Source organism: Aegilops tauschii, chromosome 5, assembly GCF_002575655.3.
Source record: "Aegilops tauschii subsp. strangulata cultivar AL8/78 chromosome 5, Aet v6.0, whole genome shotgun sequence".
Taxonomy (NCBI): Eukaryota; Viridiplantae; Streptophyta; class Magnoliopsida; order Poales; family Poaceae; genus Aegilops; species Aegilops tauschii.
Genome location: NC_053039.3, coordinates 384036477 through 384054019, shown reverse-complemented (window position 1 = coordinate 384054019; position 17543 = coordinate 384036477). Strand labels below are relative to the sequence as shown.

Sequence of the window (17543 nt, the reverse complement as noted above, 5' to 3'; positions counted from 1 at the left end):
TTTGAGTGCAACATAGCTCTCTCGACAACAAAGGGTTTAGCACAAGCGCACGAGTAGTGTTCTATATTGTATAAATCGTATATGTAAGAGGGTTTCAACATGTTCGACTTAAAAACAATTTTAAATTTGTTTTTCCATTTTTAATAACAATTCATAAAAAACAACAACACTTTTACCGGTTGTTTAAAACTGAGTAACCTATAAGCTAGGAGTATTTGCTCGCACCTGAGGAGAACCACATGGATTTGTAATAAGGAATTGTAATTCCTTTCCTCTGCAGAAGACACCTATAATCAACTGGTTTGGAATCCACCTAAACTCTCGTCTTTCCTTCCAAAACCAAGTCCAAAGATACCAAACGGGTCTCTGTCATCGACAGGCTAAAATGGAAAACCCCGGTCCCGGTGGGCCACGAAGGACCAAAAGGCCGACGACCATTCCAAAAACTCACCGCAACCCTAACCGCGAAGCCCACGAGCAACCACCGGCAGCGACTCGTCAACGTGCGCGCGCCGGCCTCGCCCGGCTTCCAGGCCCATGTAGAACCTTCGAGAACCGCGAGACCACACATAAATAGGCTCCCACCCCCACGGCCTCTCGTCCTCTCAAAACCCTTCCTAACCCTAGCCGCCTCCCGCACGCTTCTCCTCCGCTCCCCGCCCCGCCTCGAGCAGCTCAGGGACGCGCACAGCCATGGCGACGGAGACCGAGACCTTCGCCTTCCAGGCCGAGATCAACCAGCTCCTCTCGCTCATCATCAACACCTTCTACTCCAACAAGGAGATCTTCCTCCGCGAGCTCATCTCCAACTCCTCCGATGTAAGCGCCCCCCGGATCCCCTTCTCATCCCTCTATTTTTACCCCGTGATCCGCGAGTACGAATCCGTCCGAGCGCATGGTCGATTTGCGGCCTACGCTAGGGTTTAGATTCCGTCGAGCCAGATCCGTTGACCCGCGGTCTGATTCGTGGCGTGCGAGATGCGTTTCAGATCTGTGTCCCTGGGCTGACGTGGTGTGTTTACTGGTGTGATTTTGGCAGGCCTTGGACAAGATCAGGTTCGAGAGCCTCACGGACAAGAGCAAGCTAGACGCGCAGCCCGAGCTCTTCATCCACATCATCCCCGACAAGGCGACCAACACGCTCACGATCGTTGACAGCGGCATTGGGATGACCAAGTCCGACCTCGTCAACAACCTCGGGACCATCGCCAGGTCGGGGACCAAGGAGTTCATGGAGGCCCTCGCCGCCGGCGCCGACGTGTCCATGATTGGGCAGTTCGGTGTCGGTTTCTACTCCGCCTACCTCGTCGCCGAGAGGGTTGTCGTCACCACCAAGCACAACGACGACGAGCAGTACGTGTGGGAGTCCCAGGCCGGTGGCTCCTTCACCGTCACTCGTGATACGTCTGGGGAGCAGCTCGGCAGGGGTACCAAGATGGTCCTCTACCTCAAGGACGACCAGGTATGCAGTCCAAGCCTCCTATGCTGTGATTGATTTACTCTTCATGTCTTGATGTAGGTTCTGTGGTTAGTGTAGCTGTATTAGTAGGTTGCTTGTTTGACTTGTTCCCGATCTGAACTGTATGATTTTGTGGCATCTATGTCTGCACTGCATAAGCTTAATCCTGTCGGTTCTGTGATCTACTTGTCTATGTAGTCCAAGCCTTTTAAACTGTGATGATTGGCTTACTGACCATGTGTTGATGTGATTTGTTCTTACAACGGTCTGGTAGATAGGCTTATCTTGATCTAAACTGTATGTTTTTGTGTCCAATAGTTCTGCACTGCATGAGAAAACTCTGTTGCCTCTACTATGCGGAAATTTGATGGTAATGTGATTAGTTGTGTATGCTTATCTGGGAGGCTGCACTGCTTAACCAGCTTGCTGTTAGAATTGGGATAGTTCTGTGTTAATTTGATACCAGTAATTTTATCATGCCTGGACTGAGCTCGATTAAGATCTGTGCTGGTTGATATGTAGCCTGTATAAATATGATTGACTTTCCAACATTTTAACCATGATTGGTAGTATTATTACTTTAAATTTGACTGTGAAATCATTAAATTGATGATGAGCTTATGTTGTCTGCATTCTAATGCTCTCATATGTAAGCAATGCATGGATTGACTCGTACTTATTGATTTGACCTTCTTTTAATTACTGCAATAAAACATTATGTCAGTTTGAATTGCAATACTGTATTATGGAATTACATATCTGCATGGAATTTCTACTAGTTTATTTTTGATTCTGTATTGATGTATGTTTGGCTGTTCTTTATATCTTTTTTGTGTACAGTATTTGTTTGCACATGCTTTCTGTTCATTGCCTGATTTGTTACAATTTGCTTTCAGATGGAATACCTTGAGGAGCGCCGCATCAAGGATCTAGTTAAGAAGCACTCTGAGTTTATCAGCTACCCCATCTCCCTGTGGACTGAGAAGACCACCGAGAAGGAAATTTCTGATGATGAAGATGAGGAGGAGAAGAAGGATACTGAGGAGGGCAAGGTTGAGGATGTTGATGAGGAGAAGGAAGAGAAGGAAAAGAAGAAAAAGAAGATCAAGGAAGTCTCTCACGAGTGGAACTTGGTCAACAAGCAGAAGCCGATCTGGATGAGGAAGCCAGAGGAGATCAACAAGGAAGAGTACGCTGCTTTCTACAAGAGCTTGACCAATGACTGGGAGGAGCATTTGGCTGTCAAGCACTTCTCTGTTGAGGGTCAGCTTGAGTTCAAGGCTGTCCTGTTTGTGCCCAAGAGGGCCCCCTTCGACCTCTTCGACAACAAGAAGAAGGCCAACAACATCAAGCTGTACGTGCGCCGTGTCTTCATCATGGATAACTGTGAGGAGTTGATCCCTGAGTACCTGAGCTTTGTCAAGGGCATTGTTGATTCAGAGGACCTTCCCCTGAACATCTCCCGTGAGACTCTCCAACAGAACAAGATCCTCAAGGTCATCAGGAAGAACCTTGTCAAGAAGTGCATTGAGCTCTTCTTTGAGATTGCTGAGAACAAGGAGGACTACAACAAGTTCTACGAGGCCTTCTCCAAGAACCTCAAGCTTGGCATCCACGAGGACTCCCAGAACAGGACCAAGATTGCTGAGCTTCTGAGGTACCACTCCACCAAGAGTGGTGATGAGCTGACGAGCCTCAAGGACTATGTGACCAGGATGAAGGAGGGACAGAACGAGATCTACTACATCACTGGTGAGAGCAAGAAGGCTGTGGAGAACTCTCCCTTCCTTGAGAAGCTGAAGAAGAAGGGCTATGAGGTCATCTACATGGTTGACGCCATTGATGAGTATGCCATTGGTCAGCTCAAGGAGTTTGAGGGCAAGAAGCTTGTCTCTGCCACCAAGGAGGGTCTGAAGCTTGATGAGAGCGAGGACGAGAAGAAGAAGCAGGAGGAGCTCAAGGAGAAGTTTGAGGGGCTGTGCAAGGTCATCAAGGAGGTGCTGGGCGACAAGGTTGAGAAGGTTATCGTCTCTGACCGTGTGGTGGACTCCCCTTGCTGTCTGGTGACTGGCGAATATGGGTGGACCGCCAACATGGAGAGGATCATGAAGGCCCAGGCCTTAAGGGACTCGAGCATGGCTGGCTACATGTCGAGCAAGAAGACCATGGAGATCAACCCTGAGAACGCCATCATGGACGAGCTCCGTAAGCGTGCCGATGCCGACAAGAACGACAAGTCTGTCAAGGACCTCGTGATGCTGCTCTTCGAGACCTCCCTGCTCACCTCCGGCTTCAGCCTGGAGGACCCCAACACCTTCGGCACCAGGATCCACCGCATGCTCAAGCTTGGCCTGAGCATTGATGAGGATGACGAGGCGCCAGAGAACGACACCGACATGCCGCCCCTGGAGGACGACGCCGGCGAGAGCAAGATGGAGGAGGTCGACTAAGCGCCAAGGCTGCCTGTCGGCTGTCGTCGTCAGATGTCCATGCCCTGCACCGCCTAGTTGTTTTTATCTTAGTGTCGACGTTGGATGGTTTTGGCACGTTTTAGCTGTATCGGTTTTGTCTTTTGGCTGGCCAAACATTAAGCGCGGTTAGCTGTTTGTGGTACTCGTGGAACAGTTCGTTATTGTTGGTTCTACAATATGTGTTAGTTATTATATTTCTATATTCGCTGCTATTGCTTGCATCTGCTTTACTTATGTTTTCCCTTGCTTTTGCTCTTTAGCTTGTTTGGCCGCTTCTGGATTCGTTTTTGAATTGTCCCTAGGATGACAAAGGAATTGCCATCCTACATAGGAATGACTTCTGTTGGACTTGTTCGTACATATATGTGCGTTCTAGAGGCCGTGAATGGCAAAGGAAACGAACCAAGATGAACTTGTGGATCAACGACGAACAATCAGCCACAGATCTAAAATTGTTGTTTCTGACTCTAACAAATATAAGATGCAGGAACAGAGTATTTTTTACATAGCCATAGAGCCTTGCGACTAAAAGTGCTTGACCCTGAACCCTCCGTCAACTGCAACCCGGTCTTCTTATCGACGCACTTCACATTCAGGAGTGTGATCTCTGCAGGCTTGTTGAGCTCCTGCGCCACAGGTGGTCTCTTGATCTCATCTGTGTAGACAAGGACCTCACGGTGCTTGAACTCCACGATGGATGCGATGTCGAGCTTCCTCACATCGGTTTCTCCATCAAACTTGACGCTGCCGTAGCCATACCTGCCGACCCTGAAGTCCTTCACATCTGAGCAACAATCTGGCTCGTTGCTTTCTCCTGCAGCAGGCTCTGCAAGGTGTAATAGTCTGCCTTATAGAGCCGAGGTAGCGCACACTCACTCACAGGGGCACCACCAAATGGAGTTATCACAGGATCAAATGGATTCCTCCTAGCCAGGACTGCACCATTGATATACCCTTTTTGTTCCCCAGCAGATCAAGATGTCAGTAACTCAATGCATATATCGCATGGCAACACACACAGCATGAAGTTAGCTTCGGTTCTGAGATTCAAATATTTTGACATTTGGGCTCCACAAGTGCTAATGGAGAACTTGGGTTTACTCCTAGGATTCTCCATTGTAACGTGCCAGTGAAGAATTGCTTGAATAAAGTATTCGCTGGAATGAAACAGTAAAAGCTTATTTGAATAAAAATACTCCTAGGAATCTTCACTGTAACGATGCTAGTAAATTCTTTTGCACTTTAGCTATATGTAAGTTGCCTGAAAATTGAATTAGGGTCAGTCGATTTTTCTGACCGTTGATTGCTGCTTCAAGATCCGTGCTTCCTTTTTTATTCTGTTGTGTGTTGTGTCTGATTTGGGCTGGGAATTCAACTGACCAGTGTTTTGGGCGAGTCAAACCTTAGCAGGCTGAACACCATCAGCCCGTATGACGACCCAGCCTTCCTCTATCTTCTTCTGTTTTTGTCTATCTTTTTTTCTATTTCTATTTGTTTTTTTGCTTTTCTTTTTTATTTTTCTTTATTAGTCGGTTTTAAAATTTTATTTTGTGGGTATTTTTAGGATGTTGGTTGGGTGTAAATGTATGTACATAAATACTATATAATATGTGCAAAAACTGCACTAGTATATAATTATTCTTTGCATATTATAAAAAGTGCAAATTAGTGTAAAGTTGTGTGTAAGTTTTTCTTAATTTTCTTTCCTCCCAAAGGGTAATAACTATGCCACTAATTAATTCTTTCTTATGAAAATTTATTGTTTTGATTTTATTATAGTTTTTATTTTATTTTTCTTTCTTCTTTAAGGGTAACACCAATGCCACTAATTCTTTGCTTCTTAGAAAACTTCTTGTTTGCCATAATTGCACTATTGTATGCTTATTCTTGCATATTTTCAATATGCGCAATTTTAGTGTATATTTTGTGCAGATTTTCATTTCTTTTTTACTTTTCTTTCTACTTAAAGGGTAAATACCAATGCCACTAGTTCATTCATCCTTAAAACACTTCATTATTTTATTACGCTTTAGTTTTTATTTGATTTTATTTGTTTTTAAAGGGTAATACCAAAGCCATTAATTTATTCTTTCTTAGAAAATTTCATATTTTATTGTTTTAGTTTTTTGTTTCATTTGCTTTCTGCTTTAAGGGTATTACCAAAGCCACTAATCCATTCTTTCTTATGAAACTTCATTATCTTGATTTTATTTTAGTTTTTGTCCCGTTCCTTTCTTCTTCAAAGATAATACCAATGTTAGAAATTCGTTCTTCCTTTTTTAAGAAAATTCCACTATTATATGCATATTCTTTCATATTTTTTAAAAGCGCAATTTTTGTGTATATTGGGTGCAATTTTTGTCGTTGTTTGTTTTAGATTGTATTTTTTGTGTTTTAGTTCTTATTTCATTTTCTTTCTTCTTAAAAGGTAATACCAATGCTACTAATTCATTATTTCTTAGAATATTTAATTATTTGATTTTTTTTAGCTTTGTTTCATTTTGTTTCTTCTTTAAGAGTAATACCAATGCCTCTAATCAATTCTTCTTATGAATATTGTTTCTGCAAAAAATCCACTATTGTGTGCTTATTTTTAAAAGTGCAATTTTCTAAGAAACAATCCACTATTATGTGCTTATTCTCGCATATATTTGAAAGCACAATTTTTTTGTATATTGTGTGCATTTTTTAATTCTTTGTTTGACACTCTTCTTTCTTTTAAAGGGTAACACCATGCCACAAATTCATTCCTTCTTAGAAAACTTTCTTTTGAAACTTTCATTATTATATGCTTATTCTTGCATATTATGAATATCCACAATTTCTGTGTAAACTATGTGCAATTTTTTTCTTTATTTTATTTGCCTTTTCTTTCCTTTTTTTGAAGGGTAATACCAATGCCACTAGCTCATTATTCTTGGAAAACTTCCCTTTTTTGTTGGACGGTGGTTATTTTCATGCTCTATTGCATTCGATTGCAGGATGTGGCAAAAAGTTGAGAGATTATACAATTTAGATATGATTTTTTAGCACATGCGTGTATCTGTATAGTAGGTTGTGCTTTATTCATTTCTTTGATGGCTTACACACGTACACTTCGAGCTGTTGTACGCATGCATTAATCATTCATTTTGTGTAGAGTAGTTAGCCGCAGTGGTGGATAATGGAAAATAAAATTGGGCGGGCCACCCTAGAGGAGAACACAGAAAAAATAGTCTTGCCTGTGCCTGTGGAGTGTTGCTTGCTAGTGTAGTTTAGCTGATAATAGGGTCTTGCAGTTGCATGTCGGACTGATCAGCTGATTCGAGCTAACTAGCTAATACTAGCCGACCTGACAGATCATTGGTGTAAGCGAAGGATATTCAGTGTTGCATGCGAAGACATGAGGGACGAAGCGAGCCAGTGTTGTACGTACTAATGCAGTGTCCGACTGCACATATTGACAGTATAAGTTTTTCCACATGGGTTGGGCACCACGGCTGCTTTTTCCCTCGAGTAGCTCCCGTCTGTGGTTAGCTAGTTGTTAAAGAAGAAAAAAGTGTCTGACCCAAAATTTTAGATTCAGTCACCTGACATCTAGCCGCTCCCATTCTTTTGCTTACTCAGATTATTAGCATGAAGCAACAAAAGCTTATTTCAATAAGTTTTCCCATGGGCTAACAGAAGCAAAGTAGAACATGACGGTGTATCCATTTTATAGCAAGAAATGTATCTAGTTAATGTGGAAAACAAAATATTGTTTGCTCTGCTTGAACCTGCATCTACTTAAGTTTGTGATGCAATGTGAAATAGAAAAGGCAAAAACACATCAAGCTTATCAAAAGTCTCAAGAAAATCCGAGCCATATAATGAAAATTACTGCCACAAAAACATTGCAGTATCAAAAGTCTCAAAAAAATGTAGCATCAACCTATCAGAAGTCCACAGAACAAACTAGTACCAGAAGCTAAGAAACTGATACAATACCACCGATAGTTTCTGGAATATCTACCTGTTGAACTAGTGGTTTCCCCTCACGCTGTTCCACCAATGAAAGCACAAGTGCTCCTTGGGTGATTTTGATAATTAATATCAACATATCTCTTGTTGGACTAATACTTTTATCTAGTATATTTCGGATGAGTTCAACAATGGTGTGGCAAGGACAAGAGGATGTGGAACCCCTTCAAAATGCTAAGGACAAAGATTGGCAAATGCTCAAGACTCTTCATTTTCATTTTAGTGATCCAAGATCACATTGAGTCCATAGAAAAACCAATACTATTAAAAGGGGATGAGGTATTGCTTAATGGTCTACTTGCTCATAGTGCTTAATGGTATTGCTCCAAAACCCTCAGCCACTTTCTGATTTCCACATATGTCCAAAACCTAAAGTCAAACTCGTGCCCACCGATTTGATCTATCCGACGCCACCGAGTTCATTTGACCTAGCCACTGCCAGAAACCCTAGACAATTCGGTCTCACCGATCGGGATCTCGGTCTCACCGAGATGGCCTTGCAAACTCTCTGGTACCTGTTATAATTATTTCGGTCTCACCGAAATGTGCAATCGGTCCCACCGAGTTTGCTTGACTCTCTATTTGCTCTTTGGTGAAATCGGTCTCACCGAGATGAGGTATTTCCCTAACCCTAGCACATCGGTCCCACCGAGTTGATCATGTCGGTCCCACCGAGATTCCTAACTTTCACATTTTGAACTAATTCGGTCTCACCGAGTTCTTCTATTCGGTCCCAACGAGTTGGGTCAAATGTGTGTAATGGTTGGATTTTGTATGGAGGCTATATATACCCCTCCACCCCTTCTCCATTCAAGAGAGAGCCATCAGAATGTGCCTACACTTCCACTACTCATCTTCTTAGAGAGAACCACCTACTCATGTGTTGAGACCAAGACATTCCAATCCAACCACAAGAATCTTGATCTCTAGCCTTTCCCAAATTGCTTTCCACTCAAATCATCTTTCCACCATAGCCAAATTTGTGAGAGAGAGTTGAGTGTTGGGGAGACTATCATTTGAAGCACAAGAGCAAGGAGTTCATCATCATCACACCATCTATTACCTTTTGGAGAGTGGTGTCTCACGGATTGGTTAGGTATCACTTGGGAGCCTCCGACAAGATTGTGGAGTTGAACTAATGAGTTTGTAAGGGCAAGGAGATCGCCTACTTCGTGAAGATCTACCTGAGTGAGGCAAGTCCTTCGTGGGCGATGGACATGGTGGGATAGACAAGGTTGCTTCTTCGTGGACCCTTCATGGGTGGGGCCCTCGATGGACTCGCACAACCGTTACCCTTCGTGGGTTGAAGTCTCCATCAACGTGGACGCACGATAGCACGACCTATCGGAACCACGCCAAATATCTCCGTGGCTTCATTGCATTTGCACACTCCAATCCCATCCCTTTACTTTCTTGCAACTTGCATGCTTTACTCTTTCTTCTGCTTATACTCTTGCCATGCTTGCTTGAAATGTATTGTGAATGCTTAAACTTGTGCTAAAACTCCACCTCAACTTGAAGAACTTAAAAAATGCTACTTTTGCTTGTTGAAGGTCTAATCACCCCCCCTCTAGACACCTCTTCTCGATCCTTTCAATTGGTATCAGAGCATTGGTCTCCATTACTTTGGTTTAATCACCATTGGGGAAAGATGGATGGGTCTATGATTGAGAGTATTAGACGTAGAGTGCCTATTCTTGATTGAGAGTTTTATAGTGCTTGAAAAAATGAGATGCTTGAGATTTTCAATGAATATAATTTGAACAAGTATATTACTATCTCTTGTGCGCCTCCTATTGATCCCTTGCATCCTACCCCCGATGAGTATCTTGACATGACTCGCAATCTTAGAGCTATTGATCTTATCATTAGAGGATTGCCTAGAAATTTGCCTGTATGCTTGCCTACATTTAAATGTGCTTATACTATATGGAGATACCTTGAGGAGCGCTTCCCAAACCATTCCTTGAATAATCTAGATGAGATTCTTCAAAAGTCCATTGCTTTTCATAAAATGAATCCTAGTGATCCTAAATTTGGTGATTGTCTATTTGAGCATCGTGATCTCATGCGTGCCAAAGGAGATGTTGGAGTCATTAGTATCATCATTTCTCAATTCATTAGAATTCATAAAGATGCACATTGTCATGGTCATAAATCTAATGAATCACTCTCTCTAGGTGATGATCAATCATAAGACGATGTTGAACATGGATATTATGACGAGGATGATGATAGTGACTTTGATCTTGATGAGTCAATGAGACATTTTGGTCTTATGTCTAACCTTCGTGGTTACATGGCTGGAGGAAAGGAATGGGTTCTTGATAATGGATGTATCGATCACATGGCCGGAGACAAGGACATGTTTCGTGAGCTTGCTGAAAATAATGGTCCTCGAAAGTATGTCACTTTTGGTGACAACTCAAAGGGTAAGGTAGTTGGCCTTGGTAAGGTGGCCATCTCACATGACAGCTCCATCCAAAATGTTATGCTCGTTGAATCTCTTGGCTACAATTTACTTTCGATTTCGTTTCAATGTTCTATTCACTGAAGTAGATTGCCAAGTGTTTCGAAGAGATAATCATAATATGATCTTTACCGGTATACGTAGAGGTGATCTATACATTATTGATTTCACTAAAAGAGCTCAACCTAGAACTTGCCTAATTGCTAAATCTTCTAAAGGTTGGTTATGGCATAGAAGCTTAGGACACGTGGGCATGTGAAATCTTGATAAGCTTATTAAAGGTGATCATATCCTTGGTGTTAGAGATGTCATATTTGACAAGGATAGACTTTGCAGTGCTTGTCAAGCAAGAAAACAAGTTGGGGGAAGTCATCCCGTGAAGAACATCATGACCACGAGAAGACCACTCGAGCTACTTCATATGGATCTTTTTGGTCCCAACGCCTACAAGAGTCTTGGTGGTAACTCGTTCGTATTGGTCATTGTTGATGATTTTTCAAGATTTACGTGGGTGTTCTTTCTTGATCATAAATCGCAGGTCAAAAAGATCTTCAAGAACTTCGCTATAGGAAGGCCAGAATCAATTTGAAGTGAAGATCAGGAAGGTTCATAGCGACAATGGAACGGAGTTCAAGAACGCCAATGTGGATACCTTTCTTGACGAAGAAGGGATCTCACATGAGTTCTCGGCTATGACACACCTCAACAAAATGGAGTTACTGAGAGGAAGAACGAACACTTATTGAGATGGCGAGAATGATGCTTGATGAATACAAGACGCCAAAACACTTTTGGGCGGAAGCGGTTGAGACAGCTTGTCATGCAACAAATCGACTATATCTTCACAAGCTTCTCGGCAAGACGACATATGAGCTTCTCACCGATAATAAACCCCAAGTTAGATACTTTCAAGAATTTGGTTCAAAGTGTTATATTCTTGATAAGCATCGTCATTCGAAATTTGCCCCTAAATCTCATGAAGGTTTCCTACTCGGTTATGGCTCAGACTCTCACACTTACCGTGTCTACAACAATTTCAACCGAAAGGTTGAAGAGACGGTAGATGTGAAGTTTGATGAATCTAACAGCTTGCAAGTGGAGCAATTGCCAATTGATGTAGGAGATAATAATCCCTCGGAAGCAATTCAAGACTTGTCTATTGGCAAGATTCGCCCAACGGAGGTGAAGGAGAGTACCTCGTCCGTTCAAGTGGAAGCCTCAACTTCATGACAAGGTGAACCACAAGTTGACTTGGAGGCATCCACAAGTGGAACACGTCAAGACGAAGGAAACGAGGAAGTACAACAAGATGAACCTCATCGACCCCCTTCTCCACCTCCACAAGAGAACAACAACGCCAACAACAATGAAGAAGAACAACAAGAAGAAGAAGACAATGAAGAGGATGTTCCACCCCGACCCAAAAAAAAGCTCTCACGAGTTAGAGCAAGAGTCTCAAGAGACCATCCCGTTGAACAAATCTTTGATGATATTCAAACCGGGAGAATTACTCGCTCTAAAACTCGTTTGGCTAACTTTTGTGAACATTACTCATTCATTTCTAGTATTGAACCTATGAAGGTTGAAGAAGCTCTTGATGATCCGGATTTTGGGTGAACGCCATGCATGAAGAGCTACACAGTTTCGAGAGGAATCAAGTGTGGACTTTAGTAGAAAAGCTGGACAACAACCAAAATGTCGTTGGAACCAAGTGGGTGTTTTGGAATAAGCAAGCTGAGGATGGACAAGTTGTACGCAGCAAGGCCTGTCTCGTCGCCCAAGGCTACACTCAAGTCGAAGGTATGGAGTATGGTGAGACATATGCCCCCGTTGCTAGACTTGAGTCCATACACATCTTACTTGCTTATGCCAATCACCATGATATCACGTTATACCAAATGGACATTAAAAGTGATTTTTTAAATGGTGAAATTGAGGAGGAAGTCTATGTTAAACAACCTCCCGGCTTTGTTAATCCTAAGAAACCTAATCACGTTTACAAACTTCACAAAGCTCTTTATGGTCTTAAACAAGCTCCTAGAGCATGGTATAAGTGCTTGACTAAGTTTCTTATTGAAAATTTTGAAATTGGAAAAAATTGATTCTACACTTTTTACTAAAAGGGTTAATGGTGAATTATTTGTGTGCCAAATTTATGTGGATGATATCATATTTGGTTCGACTAACCCTCATTTTAGTGAAAAGTTTGGAAGGCTAATGTCGGAGAAGTTTGAGATGTCTATGCTGAGTGAACTCAAATTCTTTCTTGGTTTAAAAATCAAGCAAACTAAGGAGGGTACCTTTGTTTCCCAAACAAAGTATACCAAGGACTTATTCAAGAGGTTCAACATGCAAGAAAGCAAAGGTATGAAAATACCCATGCCAACTAGTGGACATCTTGACTTGACTAAGGATGTCAAACCGGTTGACCAAAAGGTTTACTGCTCTATGATTGGTTCATTGTTATATCTATGTGCCTCCCGTCCCGATATTATGCTAAGTGTGTGCATGTGTGCACGATATCAAGCGGCCCCTAAAGAATGTCATCTTAAGGCTGTGAAAAGGATAGTGAGATACTTAATTCATACACCAAACTTTGGCATTTGGTATCCTAAGAGGTCTTCCTTTGATCTTGTTGGCTACTCCGACTCGGACTATGCCGGTGACAAGGTTGATAGAAAGTCCACTTCGGGTACTTGTCAATTGCTTGGTAGATCTCTTGCATCTTGGTCCTCCAAGAAACAAAACTCGGATTCCTTATCCACCGAGGAAGCGGAATACATTGCTGCCGGATCATGTTGTGCTCAATTACTTTGGAAGACCCAAACTCTTAAGGATTATGGGATATATGTGAAACATGTTCCATTGCTTTGTGATAATGAAAGTGCTATTAAGATTGCTCACAATCCCATGCAACATTCTCGGACTAAGCATATTGAAGTTCGCCATGATATCATTCGAGATCATATATGTTGCTAAAGGAGAAATTAATCTTAAACATGTTCATACCGATAAGCAATTGGCGGATATATTCACCAAACCGCTTGATGTGAAAGTTTTTTTGCCGTTTGAGAGGTGAATTGAATATCATTGATGCCTCAAACTTGGAGTACAAACTCCATTTGGATACATGCAAGGCATGAGCCTTTTTGACAAATCCTTGATATTTCTCTTATGATGATAATCATATCTCTTGGATCTATACTTGTACCCTTGCATGTTATCTAACCCGTGTAGGTACTTGGATGAGCCCAAATCTATGAGATTGCAAGTCACTCACATCTTGAGCAATCTCTACATCATCAAGTTTCTACTATATGGATGTTGAATACAAGGAAGCATGAATCCACTCAACATATCCTTTGACAAATTCTATATATCAAAATTCATGATTGTCATTTTGGATACACAAGTGCTTTTCCTTGCAAGACTAACCCATGTAGGAAGATGAACTCAAACTATAAGTGGTGCTTCCAACTCTTGATGGACTACATCAACCTTGAGCATCTAACACAAGTTCGACTACATGATCAAGATCAACACCACCCAAGGTTTGTTATTCCATCTTAGAGAAGCTTTACTCCAAGTCATGGGTCAAAGAAACTCAACGAGATATGAATACATCAAAATGCTTAAACGAAAAATGGTAACCCCATTTTAAGCTTAAACGATGAGTATGACCTACGATCAAGTGTTATCACTTGACTCCTCAGTCAATATACTCTAACATAGCTGACTTTGTCGCCGACCCCTTCTAGATGAAGGTCTCTAGTGTTTCCTTGTTCACTTACTTTGTGTTTTTCATATGTTTCTTGCTATCTTGTTCCCCTTATAAAAAAAAATCTTCATCTAGATCTCTTTCCTTTTGTATGTTTTTTCTACTTCTTCTATGTTAAATTCATTGCAAATCTTTTAATAAATTCCTTGCAATTCCTTGTAAGATTCAATTGCCAAGTGAGCTAAGTTGACAAAAAATTTCCTCTGCATTGAACTCGGACTCACCGATCCAAGCCTATCGGCTAGACCGAACTACAAGAATATCTTATAGACAGTTCATCGGTACAACCAACGTAGACCAACCCGGTTCGACTGATATGCATCATCTGTGACACTGCCAACTCGGTGTCACCAATGAAAATGGGTCGACGTTACCGATTGCACTGCTGAGAAAACTTTTTGTCATTGCATATTTCAATTCTTCTCCAGCTCCAGTCAATGATTCTTATCCTCTACTCACATCTTAATTTACATGTTGCTTTGTAGTGTGTCTCAAGGAGCAGACCTATTTGACTCATGCTCCAGAAGTTCCCTTCTTGGAAATTGATGTCAAAGGGGGAGAGAGAGCACATCAAAGCTTATCACATAGGAGAGAGAGAGAGAGAGAGAGAGAGAGAGAGAGAGAGAGAGAGAGAGCACATATTAGCTCTCCCAGATGCTAGTAAAACATGAGGAGAGAAGTCACATGTCTTTAAGAGGGGAAATACACGTCAATATATGATTGTTTGCATCTTTTCATGCTCTAAATTTCTTGCTTTGATTTTCTCTTACCCTACCTTCTCCCATTATCCAATATCAGATTTAGGGGGAAAAAGAGTCCATATATAAGGAAGAAAATCTCTGGAATTCATTGCATACATTTAATCTTTGGGGACATGACTATATCCAAATGAAGTAATAAGTACTCACCCATTACATGTCATCCCAGTCTTGGTACTCTTGTGGTTTTTTGAAATTGCTTTAATTAGAATGTTCTTGTGTTCTCTAACCCTGTTTTCCCAAGTTCATCTCTTCCAAAGCCAGCTCTAGACCACAAGGTAAGTATATGCATCACACTCATGTGCATGATGATCTCTTGCTGATGTACATATTGTTTGCAAGAATGACTCATGAACACGAAGGTGTTGGGGAACGTAGTAATAATTCAAAATTTTCCTACGTGTCACCAAGATCAATCTAGGAGATGCTAGCAACGAGAGAGAAGGAGTGCATCTTCATACCCTTGAAGATCACTAAGCGGAAGCGTTACAAGAACGCGGTTGATGGAGTCGTACTCGCGGCGATTCAAATCACGGAAGATCCGATCCAAGTGCCGAACGGACGGCACCTCCGCGTTCAACACACGTACAGCTCGGGGATGTCTCCTCCTTCTTGATCCAGCAAGGGGAGAGGAGAAGTTGAGGGAGAACTCCAGTAGCACGACAGCGCGGTGGCGATGGAGCTCGTGGTTCTCCGGCAGAGCTTCGCTAAGCACTACGGAGTTGGAGGAGGAGAGGGTTGCGCCAGGGAAGGGGTGCGGCTGCCCTCTCTCCCCCTCACTTTATATAGGGGGAAGGGGGAAGGAGGAGGCGCCCTAGGGTTTCCCTAGGGGAGGGGCGGCGGCCACAGGGGAAACCCTAGATGGGTTTGGGTGCCCCCACCCCTAGGAAAATTGCCCCCCAAGCCGGGAAGGGTGGCTCCCCTAGGGGAGGCGCCCCAACCTCTCCACGTTACGCGAGATGGGGTGGGAGGGGCGCACAGCCCCTTAGTGGGCTGATGTGCCCCCTCCCCTTGGCCCATAAGGACCCCCCCAACGCTTGCCGAGGCCTCCGAAACCCCTTTCGGACACGCTGGTCGTCACCTGGTACCCCCGGAACAATTCCGGACTCCAATACTCTTCGTCCAATATATCGATCTTCACCTCCGGACCATTCCAGAGTTCCTCGTCATGTCCGGAATCTCATCCGGGACTCCGAACAACCTTCGGTAACCACATACTATTTCCCATAACAACTCTAGCGTCACCGAACCTTAAGTGTGTAGACCCTACGGGTTCGGGAACCATGCAGACATGACCGAGACGTTCTCCAGCCAATAACCAACAGCGGGATCTGGATACCCATGTTGGCTCCCACATGTTCCACGATGATCTCATCGGATGAACCACGATGTCGGGGATTCAATCAATCCTGTATTCAATTCCCTTTGTCTATCGGTATGTTACTTGCCCGAGATTCGATCGTTGGTATCCCCATACCTCGTTCAATCTTGTTACCCGCAAGTCTTTTACTCGTTACGTAACACATGATCCCATGGCTAACTTCTTAGTCACATTGAGCTCATTATGATGATGCATTACCGAGTGGGCCCAGAGATACCTCTCCGTCACACGGAGTGACAAATCCCTGTCTCGATTTGTGCCAACCCAACAGACACTTTCAGAGACACCTGTAGTGCACCTTTATAGTCACCCAGTTACGTTGTGATGTTTGATACACCCAAAGCATTCCTACGGTATCCGGGAGTTGCACAATCTCATGGTCTAAGGAAACGATACTTGACATTAGAAAAGCTCTAGCAAAACGAACTACACGATCTTGTGCTATGCTTAGGATTGGGTCTTGTCCATCACATCATTCTCCTAATGATGTGATCCCATTATCAACGACATCCAATGTCCATGGTCAGGAAACCACGACCATCTATAGATCAACGAGCTAGTCAACTAGAGGCTTACTAGGGACAAGTTGTGGTCTATGTATTCACACATGTATTACGGTTTCCGGTTAATACAATTATAGCATGAATAATAGACAATTATCATGAACAAGGAAATATAATAATAACCATTTTATTATTGTCTCTAGGGCATATTTCCAACAGTCTCCCACTTGCACTAGAGTCAATAATCTAGTTCACATCACCATGTGATCAACACTCATAGTTCACATCGCAATGTGACTAATACCCAAGAGTTTACTAGATTCAATAATCTAGTTCACATCACCATGTGATTAACACTCAATGAGTTCTAGGGTTTGAGCATGTTATGCTTACGAGAGAGGTTTTAGTCAACGGGTTTGCAACATTCAGATCCATGTGTTCTTCGCAAATATCTATTTCATATTGTAGATGTTGCTACTATGCTCCACTTGGAGCTATTCCAAATGGTTGCTCCACTATATGTATCCGGTTTGCTACTCAGAGTCATCTGGATAGGTGTTAAAGCTTGCATCGACGTAACCCTTTACGCCGAACTCTTCATCACCACCATAACCGAGAAATATTTCCTTATTCCTTTAAGGACAATTTTGACCGCTGTCCAATGATCCATTCTTGGATCACTCTCGTACCCCCTTGCCAGACACGTGGCAAGGCACATCTATAT

The 17543-nt window shown here is 42.7% G+C and overlaps 1 protein-coding gene and 1 pseudogene across 1 annotated transcript; one reads left to right on the top strand and one right to left on the bottom strand.

The window, feature by feature from the left end:
• The first annotated feature begins 517 nt into the window (after positions 1 to 517).
• On the top strand, positions 518 to 4142 carry LOC109786138 (heat shock protein 81-3). The gene is made up of 3 exons (XM_020344723.3): positions 518 to 819; positions 1040 to 1462; positions 2356 to 4142. The coding sequence occupies exons 1-3, from the start codon at positions 694 to 696 to the stop codon at positions 3907 to 3909; spliced, it is 2103 nt and encodes a 700-aa protein (XP_020200312.1). The 5' UTR covers positions 518 to 693; the 3' UTR covers positions 3910 to 4142.
• The window catches only part of LOC109786112 (uncharacterized), a 28784-nt pseudogene continuing 12709 nt past the window's right edge, over positions 1469 to 17543 (bottom strand).

What these genes read in the sequence shown, in the direction of transcription:
- LOC109786138 (XM_020344723.3), top strand. Translation starts at nt 694, where the DNA reads ATGGCGACGGAGACCGAGACCTTCGCCTTCCAGGCCGAGATCAACCAG. An exon ending in TCATCTCCAACTCCTCCGAT is followed by an intron (nt 820 to 1,039) that starts GTAAGCGCCCCC and finishes TGATTTTGGCAG; the next exon opens with GCCTTGGACAAGATCAGGTT. An exon ending in TCTACCTCAAGGACGACCAG is followed by an intron (nt 1,463 to 2,355) that starts GTATGCAGTCCA and finishes ATTTGCTTTCAG; the next exon opens with ATGGAATACCTTGAGGAGCG.